The sequence below is a fragment of the Triticum dicoccoides genome, chromosome 3A (assembly GCF_002162155.2).
Source record: "Triticum dicoccoides isolate Atlit2015 ecotype Zavitan chromosome 3A, WEW_v2.0, whole genome shotgun sequence".
NCBI classification, from domain to species: Eukaryota; Viridiplantae; Streptophyta; class Magnoliopsida; order Poales; family Poaceae; genus Triticum; species Triticum dicoccoides.
Window position 1 is genome coordinate 471914894 of NC_041384.1, and position 11805 is coordinate 471926698.

Below are 11805 nucleotides of genomic sequence, written 5' to 3' on the forward strand. Positions count from 1 at the left end.
AGCAAAATTTATCATTTTTTTACTGAGAAAATGTATTTAGTATGAATTTAATTTGAATCTAGCTAGTACAAATTTGCATATAGAAAAGTATATTTTATTTCCTATGGGAGGTGCCGATGAAACTAGTTATATGTGTTTGGAATCTATCTCAAGAAACTTGGAACTCTTGATTATCAGTTATTCTTGCTACTCCTAGTCAAGTGTAGGCTTACACCACACAGGGCAAATTTTAGCAGGTTTGAAAAACAATTCACAAGAAAAGAAGCTCGTGTGTGTCTTCCTTTAGCAATTGTCTAAATCATGGTTGCCTTTTTCTTTGTTAAATCACATTTGATTCTGCTCCCCTCTTTCCTTCTTCTTTTCTTTCATTCATGTACATGCTTACTAACCCCCTGATTAATGAATTAAAATCATCAATTAATGTAAGATATTATTTGCACTTCTAAACACAAAATTACACATGCAAGTATGTTTAAATTTAGGTTCCACGCAAAACCAAAGGTGCAAAACTGCAAACCAAGAAAGTGTACTGCATGCAAAAGATGTTTGCTCGCACACAAATAAGCGCGCAATTGCACAACTTAAAAATGTATAATAAACAGAATTAAAACAAAATAGAAACATTCAAAAAGTATATTGTTAACAAAAATAACAATAAAACCCTTACAAATACAAATACAAAAGACTATGCTACATTTAATCGCAACAAACTAGTCTGATAAGAGTGCCCTGGACAAGGAATGCTAACTAAGGTTGTGGGTTCTAACTCTGGCGGACGCATGATTTCTCGTTCCGGATTCTCAAAACAAGCAATTCTGCACAGATCTCCCGGATGCCTAAATGGCTCAGAAATTGACTGCATTATTTATAGCTTGTGAAGTAAATACATTATGGAAAACCATCGAATTCACTTTACTCTCTTTATTTGCATACCGATCTGGCGAAATGCAAACTCTGTTGAGCTCTTTAGTTGAACTGGCTTCTACCTTTCCAAACATTAGAGTTTTGTTTAGGTCGTAAAAATAGTTTATCCTTTTTAGCAGCAAGTGTATTTTTATCTCTCTGACAAGTACACTTACTTAAACATTGTATAGGGAGAAATTAGTCGAATAGAGTGGATTCTTATTTGTCGGAGAACTTGAACACTCGTTAATTATATATTGATCGGTTAGGTAACTACGCATTTTAAAAGTTCTTTGCAAATTCAAATTTAGAAACCTGCACCTAGTAAGCTGCACATTTCTGGACTAAGGTTGCACACTTATTGTTTTTTTTACAGAAACACTTGATAGAATTGGAAGAAAATAAATCGCTAGAGTCTGCGGAAAAAACACATTTGGGCCTATTTGCTTGGGATTAATGCCACATGCGTGGTTACTTGTGCATGCAGGGAGAATATCTGGTCTATGGGTGCTTGTGGTGCACTAAACTCCTGTAGTATATTTCAAAATGTATATTTTAAAAAAAAATTAGCATATTCACACGACATCAATGTATGTTGTAAAAAAATCAAAAAAAAATTCAGAACATTGCTCGAAAAACCAAAAAGTCAAAATCGACACTGAATAGTACATAACATAAGTTAAGCTTTAGATTTGGCCCATTACAACATTAATGCCAAATTTGTCTTTTTGTATCTTGAGCAATGTCTCACATTTAAATATGAAATTTTGTGACAATATACATTGATGCTTTGTCAACCTGCTAGATGGTTTTCAGTTTTTACAAAGATTTATGTGCTACGGTATCCGGTGCACTGATAGCACCACAAATGTGAGTGCACAAGATACAATCCCCCGTGCATGGGCACATAAACTACAAAGTCATTTCGTTCATGATCCTATGGCGCGTGTCTGAGAGGATCTTTCTTTTTCTATGCCAGTATTAATTTCAGCTTCTTTAGTGAACTGTTTTCATTTGATCAACAAAGTTGGTGTTTTCTTTTCGAAAAAAAACAAAGTTGGTGTTTTGTTCCTACAAAATAAAAAGTTACGGTAGTGTTTTGTCTTTTACTCCTTCCGTTCCTAAACATTTGCCTTTCTAGAACAAGTGACTACATACGGAGCAAAATGAGTGAATCTACGCTCTAAAATATGTCTACATACATCCGTATGTGGTAGTCCATTTGAAATCTCAAAAAGACAAATATTTAGGAATGGGGGGAGTACTATATAAAGGGTACCGCGAGTTATCTTTCACACATGCATGTTTCTTATGTACAATGGATTGAATTTATGACTTTGTTAATTTCCATGAAAAAGAAAAAATCCCATACAATTCTCCAGATGAAATAATATAGTGTAGGAATTAGATGAGACTTGGTTATTTCTCTTCTATGATGAGAGCTAGACACCTTCTTGAATTTACGCATTTAGCCCGTTTGCAACACGGTTATTCACTTTGTTCGTTTCAGGAGTTGGCAAGGACGGCCTGATCCGCCACTTCTTCCACCGTCCATCAAAGGCGTATACGACGGGGACTAGGAAGCGGCGCAAGGTGCACACCGACGAGCAGGGCGGCGAGACGAGATGGCACAAAACGGGCAAGACCCGCCCCGTATTCACTGACGGCAAGCTCAAGGGGTACAAAAAGATCCTTGTCCTCTATACCAACTACGGCAAGCAGCGCAAGCCAGAGAAGACCAACTGGGTGATGCATCAATACCACCTAGGCTCCGATGAGGAGGAGAAGGATGGCGAGCTCGTCGTCTCCAAGGTGTTCTATCAGACGCAGCCACGGCAGTGCGGCGGCTCGACGGCTGCCGCTGTCAGGGACGCCGCCATCACAGCGGGCAATATCATCAAGGGTGGCGGTGCAGGTGCAACTAGTGATCATCACCGTCATCACCACGAGGATGGCCACAACAACAATATGCTGAAGGAAGCTGCAGGAATGGTAGATTTCTACAGCCCAACTGCTGCAGCACTAATCGGGTACAGCAGCCAGGCGGCTCCTCCTAACAACAGGGCGGCGGCCGCGGCTGCTGCTGCTTCTGCTCATTTGATGCCTAACTTCGAGGTGCACACGGGAGGGACGGGCTTTGGTCCCTGACCAAGAATTGCAAAGCCAACTAAAGCAAAGCAGTTCTATTCGTTGACTGATATATACTCTACTACTAGGTTAGAGGCCAGGAGACACGTACTGAGAGGATGGCAGGCAGATAAAATGGCACTGGCAGTGCGCGCGAAGCAGTTTCGAAACAGTACTACTGGACAATAAAAGTGTTGAGTGGCTGCACAGGTGATGAAGCGTAGGGATCAATCTTTGTTACATTGTTCATTATATACACATATATGTATACGTAACTTGACGTCTTAACGTACTCTCAAATTTTTGTTTAATGATCTGTTGTTCCGTAATAAGAATCATGTTTTCTTTTGAGGGAAAGAATAGTGAATTCTAATATGTATGTACCATGTTTTTTGCTAAAAGACATTTTTTTATTAACTCATAATGTTGTAAAGGAGAATATAAACATCATGAGTGCACACGCAGTTACAATGCACACGGTCAACACTAAAACAGACACAGGATATAGAATAAAACACGACCTCTAAAACTCTTGGATTGAACTACAACATGCAACATCAAGCATCAACAGACTGAGAAATGCATTTCAAACAACGACGCCCGCAACAAGTGAATGATGTGCCTGTGTCATTGTCACCAGATTAGAGCCGGTCCAGACATTTCAAGGGACTGGGGTGAAACTAGAAGGCAGGGAAGTTCCGATGACAAAAAGAGACATGACCTGCACCCAGGAGACTAAATGAAGCATCGCATGAGGCAATGCAATCTCGCTGTGGGCGTGTGTGCGCCCTAATGTGGCGTCCTGCCGCCTAGCTTGAGCGGCAACATTGTGTGCTACATTTTCTGCACAATATTATCTCTAATGCACCTAATTGTCGAGTACATTGTGTGCTACATTTTCTGCACAATATTTCTTAGTACTATTTTGGTTGTACTATCTCGTATTACCTAACATGTATATGATGCACATTTTCTGCACAATATTATCTCAAATACACCTTTCTAGTAGAAATCCTTAAAAAAAGTAAACTCATACTCCCTCCGTTCCTAAATATTTGTCATTTTAGAAATTTCAAATGGACTACCATATACGGATGTATATAAACATATTTTAAAGCATAGATTCACTCATTTTTATTTTGTATGTGGTCACTTGTTGAAATCTCTAAAAAGATAAATATTCAGGAACGGAGGGAGTAGAAACTAAGAAATTCAATCACTAATGTATTACAAAAAGTAGATTAGGTTCACAAAAGTACATACCTCTCATTTTTCTTGGCCCCTCATCACCTTCGGGAAGTGACTTGTTACATCATTGTGCTACATTATACTGTGATTACCTACCTAATCAGCAAGACAGCAAAGAGTTAATTAAGATTTAGACTGCGATACTTCTTTCAAGAAAATAGTAATACAAAAAAATTATGTTGGTATAATTATGCTACTTGTTTGCATCGTGATGTGTGGTGGTGGTGGGTGCATTGTTAAGCGTCGGTGCTATATATACATGGTTTTTAACCCCTTTCCGCGACGGCATTTGAAACCAACGCCAAGTGTGTGTGAATGATAGGGGAGTTCTTCCCACGCGACCTAGAAACCGTCGGGGATAGGCCCTCCTGGCACACAGGCTGGGGCAAAAAGAGCTCGCATGTGATTGGACGAGGCATCGAAACCCAATCATCTCCGTTCGTATGTACATCTCACGCGGTGAATCTCAGAAAAACATTTCCGTTCGTATGTATATCACACACAGTCAATCAAACGAAGACGTTTCCGTTCTTACGTACATCCCACATAGTCAATTCAGGGAAAAACGTTTCAGTTCGTATGTACATCTCACACAGACGATCCAGGGAAAACGTTTCCGTTCGTATGTACATCCCACACAGTCAATTCAAGAAAAACGTTTTCGTTCGTATGTACATCCCACACAGGTTTATGTATAGGCTCGTGTGTGATAGGTGTAACTATCTCACACCACTACTAGAGAAAACCTTACTAGTGGCGTTGATTTTTTACATACCAGTAGCGCGGGCACCCGCGCTACTGCTAAGGCGCTACAACTATTATTTAACAGTAGCGCGTTTCTAAACAAGCGATGCAGCTAAAATACTTAGTAGTAGCGCCTCTTTCTCTACCAACATACTACTATCATCACGTAGCAGTAGAGCCCTATTTTCTCCCCACGCTACAACTAGGTAAATAGAAATTAAAAATGATAAAAAGAAGTCAGATGCAATGTTCATGGAAACCAAGACAAGTCCAGTGCAAATAAACTAAGTTCATAGAACCATCACACAAACATCAACGACAATACCACATTTAATATAACCATACAATCTCACAAACTCATATACACTAGTCAACAATGCATGGATAGATCATAGTTGATAAGTCTACTTGGTGGTCATCCTAGCACATATATGGTTCAACAGCCACACGCGTGCATATGTAGTTCTAGATGATATCGATGACGATCATCATCCTCAAGCCTGGGCAGTGGGTGTTCCTGGTAGTAATTAGGATTGCCTGTTGATGTCTGCTACACAACCTTCTTCTTGTAGACGTTGTTGGGCCTCCAAGTGCAGAGGTTTGTAGAACAGTAGCAAATTTCCCTCAAGTGGATGACCTAAGGTTTACCAATCCGTGGGAGGCATGGGATGAAGATGGTCTCTCTCAAACAACCCTGCAACCAAATAACAAAGAGTCTCTTGTGTCCCCAACACACCTAATACAATGGTAAATTGTATAGGTGCACTAGTTCGGCGAAGAGATGGTGATACAAGTGCAATATGGACTGTAGATATAGGTTTTTGTAATCTGAAAATATAAAAACAGCAAGGTAGCAAGTGGTAAAAGTGAGCGTAAACGGTATTGCAATGTGTTGAAACAAGTCATAGGGTTCATACTTTCACTAGTGCAAGTTCTCTCAACAATAATAACATAATTGGATCATATAACTATCCCTCAACATGCAACAAAGAGTCACTCCAAAGTCACTAATAGCGGAGAACAAACAAAGAGATTATTGTAGGGTAATAGGGTACGAAACTACCTCAAAGTTATCCTTCCTGATCGATCTATTCAAGAGTTCGTAGTAAAATAACACAAAACTATTCTTTCCATTCAATCTATCATAGAGTTCGTACTAGAATAACACCTTAAGACACAAATCAACCAAAACTCTAATGTCACCTAGATACTACAATGTCACCTCAAGTATCCGTGGGTATGATTATACGATATGCATCACACAATCTCAGATTCATCTATTCAACCAACACAAAGAACTTGAAAGAGTGCCCCAAAGTTTCCATCGGAGAGTCAAGACGAAAACGTGTGCCAACCCCTATGCATAAGTTCACGAGGTCGCGGAACTCGTAAGTTGACACCAAAACATACATCAAGTGGATCACGTGATATCCCATTGTCACCACAGATAAGCACATGCAAGACATACATCAAGTTCTCAAATCCTTAAAGACTCAATCCGATAAGGTAACTTCAAAGGGAAAACTCAATTCATCACAAGAGAGTAGAGGGGGAGAAACATCATAAGATCCAACTATAATAGCAAAGCTCGCGATACATCAAGATCGTGCCAAATCAAGAACATGAGAGAGAGAGAGAGATCAAACACATAGCTACTGGTACATACCCCCAGCCCCGAGGGTGGACTACTCCCTCCTCGTCATGGAGAGCGCCGGGATGATGAAGATGGCCACCGAAGAGGGATTCCCCCCTCCGTCAGGGTGTCGGAACGGGTCTAGGTTGGTTTTCGGTGGCTACGGAGGCTTCTGGCGGCGGAACTCCCGATCTAGGTTATATTCTGAAGGTTTCATTATATGTAAGAGGTTTTGGCGTCGAAAACAAGTCAGGGGGGGTCTTCGGGCTGTCCACGAGGTAGGGAGGCGCGCCCAGGGGGGTGGGCACGCCCCCCACCCTCGTGGGCGCCCGGGACTCTTCTGGCCCAACTCTTTTACTCCATGTCCTTCTTCTGGTACAAAAATAAGTTCCGTGAAGTTTCAGGTCAATTGGACTCCGTTTGGTTTTCCTTTTCTACGAAACTCAAAAACAAGGAAAAAACAGAAACTGGCAATGGGCTCTAGGTTAATGGGTAGTCCCAAAAATCATTTAAAATAACATATAAATGCATATAACACATCCAAGGTTGATAATATAATAGCATGAAACAATAAAAATTATAGATACGTTGGAGACGTATCAAGCATCCCCAAGCTTAATTCCTGCTCATCCTCGAGTAGGTAAATGATAAAAACAAATTTTTTGATGTGGAATGCTACCTAACATATTTATTCATGTAATTCTATTTATTGTGGCATGAATGTTTAGATTCATAAGATTCAAGACAAAAGTTTAATATTGACATAATAATAATAATACTTCAAGCATGCTAACAAAGTAATCATGTCTTCTCAAAATAACATGGCCAAAGAAAGCTATCCCTACAACATCATATAGTCTGGCTATGCTCTATCTTCATCACACAAAGTATTTAAATCATGCACAACCCCGATGACAAGCCAAGCAATTGTTTCATACTTTTGATGTTCTCAAACTTTTTCAATCTTCACGCAATACATGAGCGTGAGCCATGGACATAGCACTATAGGTGGAAAAAATGGTGGTTGTGGAGAAGACAAAAAGGAGAAGATAGTCTCACATCAACTAGGCGTATCAGCGTGCTATGGAGATGCCCATCAATAGATATCAATGTGTTTGAGTAGGGATTGCCATGCAACTGATGCAATAGAGCTATAAGTGAATGAAAGCTCAAAAAGAAACTAAGTGGGTGTGCATCCAACTTGCTTGCTCATGAAGACTTAGGGCATTTTGAGGAAGCCCATCATTGGAATATACAAGCCAAGTTCTATATTGTAAAATTCCCACTAGTATATGAAAGTGACAACATAGGAGACTCTCTATCATGAAGATCATGGTGCTACTTTGAAGCACAAGTGTGGTAAAAGGATAGTAACATTGTCCCTTCTCTCTTTTTCTCTCATTTTTTTGTGTTTTTGTGTTTTTTTGGGCATTCTCTTTTTATGGCCTCTTTTTTCTCTTTTTTTATATTTTTCGTCCGGAGTCTCATCCCGACTTGTGGGGGAATCATAGTCTCCATCATCCTTTTCTCACTTGGGACAATGCTCTAATAATGATGATCATCACACTTTTATTTACTTACAACTCGATACTTAGAACAAAATATGACTTTATATGAATGCCTCCGGCGGTGTAATGGGATGTGCAATGAATCAAGAGTGACATGTATGAAAGAATTATGAACGGTGTCTTTGCCACAAATACAATGTCAACTACATGATTATGCAAAGCAATATGACAATGATGAAGCGTGTCATAATAAATGGAACGGTGGAAAGTTGCATGGCAATATATCTCGAAATGGCTATGAAAGTTCCATAATAGGTAGGTATGGTGGCTGTTTTGAAGAAGGTAAATGGTGGATTTATGGTACCGGCGAAAGCTGCGTGGTACTAGAGAGGCTAGCAATGGTGGAAGGGTGAGAGTGCGTATAATCCATGGACTCAACATTATTCATAAAGAACTCACATAAGTATTGCAAATATCTATTAGTTATCTAAACAAAGTACTATGCACATGCTCCTAGGGGGGTATATTGGTAGGAAAATACCATCGCTCGTCCCCGACCGCCACTCATAAGGAAGACAATCAAAAAATAAATCATGCTCCGACTTCATCACATAACGGTTCACCATACGTGCATGCTACGGGAATCACAAACTTTAACACAAGTATCTCTCAAATTCACAACTATTCAACTAGCATGACTCTAATATCACCATATTCATATCTCAAAACAATCATCAAGTATCAAAATTCTCATAGAATTCAATGCACTCTATATGGAAGTTTTTATTATATCCCTCTTGGATGTCTATCATATTAGGGCTAATTGCATAACCAAAGAAAACTACCATGCTGTTCTGAAGACTCTCAAAATAATATAAGTGAAACATGAGAGTTCATCTATTTCTTCCAAATAAAACCACCGCTGTGCTCTAAAAGGATATAAGTGAAGCACTAGAGAAAATGACAAAATACTCCGAAAGATATAAGCGAAGATTAATGAGTAGTCGAATAATTATGCAACTATGTGAAGACTCTCTAACATTTAATAATTTCAGATCTTGATATTTTATTCAAACAACAAGCAAAACAAAACAAAAATGACGCTCCAAGCAAAACACATATCATGTGGTGAATAAAAATATAGCTCCAAGTAAAGTTATCGATGAACGAAGACGAAAGAGGGTGTCGGTGTCAAAATCGATAGATCTCGGGTAGGGGGTCCCGAACTGTGCGTCTAAGGAGGATGGTAACATGAGGCAGGGGACACGATGTTTACCCAGGTTCGGGCCCTCTTGATGGAGGTAAAACCCTATGTCCTGCTTGATTATTCTTGATGATATGAGTATTACAAGAGTTGATCTACCATGAGATCAGAGAGGCTAAACCCTAGAAGCTAGCCTATGGTATGATTGTATCTTGTCCTACGGACTAAAACCCTCCGGTTTATATAGATACTGGAGGGGGCTAGGGTTACACAAGGTCGGTTACAAAGGAGGAGATATACATATCCGTATTGCCTAGCTTGCCTTCCATGCCAAGTAAAGTCCCCTCCGAACACGAGACGAAGTCTTCAATCTTGTATCTTCATAGTCCAACAGTCCGGCCAAAGGATATAGTCCGGCTATCCGGAGACCCCCTAATCCAGGACTCCCTCAGTAGCCCCCGAACCAGGCTTCAATGACGTCAAGTTCGACACGCAATATTGTCTTCGGCATTGCAAGGCGGGTTCTTCTCCAAATTTTGAATGTTCGTCATGTAGTGTCCGGCCCCATAAATGTTGGACTTCTTGGCTTTTGCGCCCAGTAAGGGCTATCTTCCACGCGTCGAATGAATACGAGGAGCTAGGGAGTTTTCACATTCGCCCCCCTAGCCAGATAAATAAATCGTCTATTAAAGGGACGGGGATTCTTAGATCCAATCCATACCATCCTCCCACGGCGAGAATCCATTGGAGTGCGCTTCGGAAAAATCCACTCCAACATGGCCGACCACCGCAGCTCCTCATCTCGCCCCCGTAGCCCTAAGCCCGGTGATTGGGAGAGGTGTTCTGTCCCACATAGTCGATTAGTCAAACTGCAGACTTAGGGATTTCTCCCTCCAGCGTATATGGTTCCCGTCCGAGCCGGGCTCGCCACCTACAATGGCGGGGAGCAAGCGGAGAGCTTCCCCAGCCCCTCTACGGGGGAGCGGGTGTGCCTTGTTCCTTACTTATTAAGGGGACTCGGATTTCCAATTCATCCGTTCCCCCGCGGGCTCCTAGAGTTTTACGGCCTCCAACTGCATAATTGCACCCCTCCTTCCATATTACACATCGTCGGCTACGTTTCCCTTTGCGAGTTATTCCTGGGCTGCGAGGCTCATTTCGAGCTGTGGAAAAAGGTTATTTTGCCTCGTCCCCCGCACACAGAAGGGGTCACTTTATCAAGTGGGCGGAGCCGAAATATGGCGCATCACCGAAACCGGATACCTGTCTGGTACTCCGAAGAAGACGTCCGAAGACTATCCTTCGGAATGGTTTTATATGGAGGACGTCTCCCTTCCGGACCCTGTTCGGCGGGGTCTTCCTGAGTTCAACAATGTTCCTCTAAAGAAACGCCGAAGTTGGCGCCCGCGGAGCCCCCAGGAGGAAGACAACGGAGAAGTCCTTTACCTGATGAACTGGATTAAAGCACCGGCTCAATCAGGATTGACAGTAATCAAGGTTATGTCAATATGCATAATGCGGGGAGTGCGGCCACTTCAATATCGAGGGCACCCCCTGTGGTGTTTTAACGGGGAAGATGATGCCACCCGTTGCGGGCGTAAGGGACCGGACTCCGCTGCTGCTTTAGCAAAAATTTCGTCCGAGTTGTTCAAGGGAGAGGAAGAGGAGTTCATCCGCATCAAGCCACGGGATGGATTCTCCATGTATAACCCTCTAAGCTAGGTGAGTTATATCTCCTTACTCCCATTCTTCCCGTATTCTTTGTCATAGGTACTCACCTTGCCATTTTACGGCAGGAACTGCGAAAAGCTGTAAGGGAGGTCAACAGCCCATCTCCACAACCAGAGGACCCTGACCAGGCCCTCGGTCCCGGACTCGAAGAAGATCCGGACATATTCATGGAGCTGATAGACAGGCAGTTATATCAATTGAACTATGATGACGCCATGGTGGCCATTACGGCCGACTATCCCGGACTGCTCCCTGCGCCGCACATAAGAAAAACCAAAATCCCAACTCCAAAAACTAGGGTCCCCTTTTAGACACTTCGCCGACCATATACATATGGTGTTTTACAGGGAAGGCATTCGGGACGCCGTGCCGAACCCGCAGCAACTCGCCAACAAGAGGCACCGAGGCCGGGTAGGCCAAAAAGGAAGGCGGTCAGGACGGAGACGCCGGCGCAGAGGTATGACAAAAAACCCTGCTCCGTGGTTGTCGTCTTTCTAAAAATGTAATGATGTCCATGTTTCTTTAATAGAAAAAACGCTCGCCGGAATATGTGTGGAGAGGCTGCCGATCACACTTCCACCAGTCAGGCTCCAGGGCCGGACATAGAGGCGAAAGCCGACATGGGGAGGACGCCGGATACTCCTCCTACAGAGGATGCAGATAGACTGTCCGCTACAAATTCAGAAGTGGAGAGCGCCATGAATCAT

The 11805-nt window shown here is 42.0% G+C and overlaps 1 protein-coding gene across 2 annotated transcripts in view; it reads left to right on the plus strand.

Annotated features, from left to right (window-relative positions):
- Window positions 1-3405, plus strand: part of LOC119268624 (NAC domain-containing protein 73-like) — a 6294-nt gene extending 2889 nt beyond the window's left edge. For both annotated transcript variants that reach the window (XM_037550291.1, XM_037550290.1), the window contains one exon: window positions 2414-3405. In XM_037550291.1, the coding sequence (XP_037406188.1) occupies window positions 2414-3051 (638 nt within the window). In that variant the 3' untranslated portion in view covers window positions 3052-3405. The remainder of the gene's footprint in view (window positions 1-2413) is intronic.
- Window positions 3406-11805: the final 8400 nt, after the last annotated feature.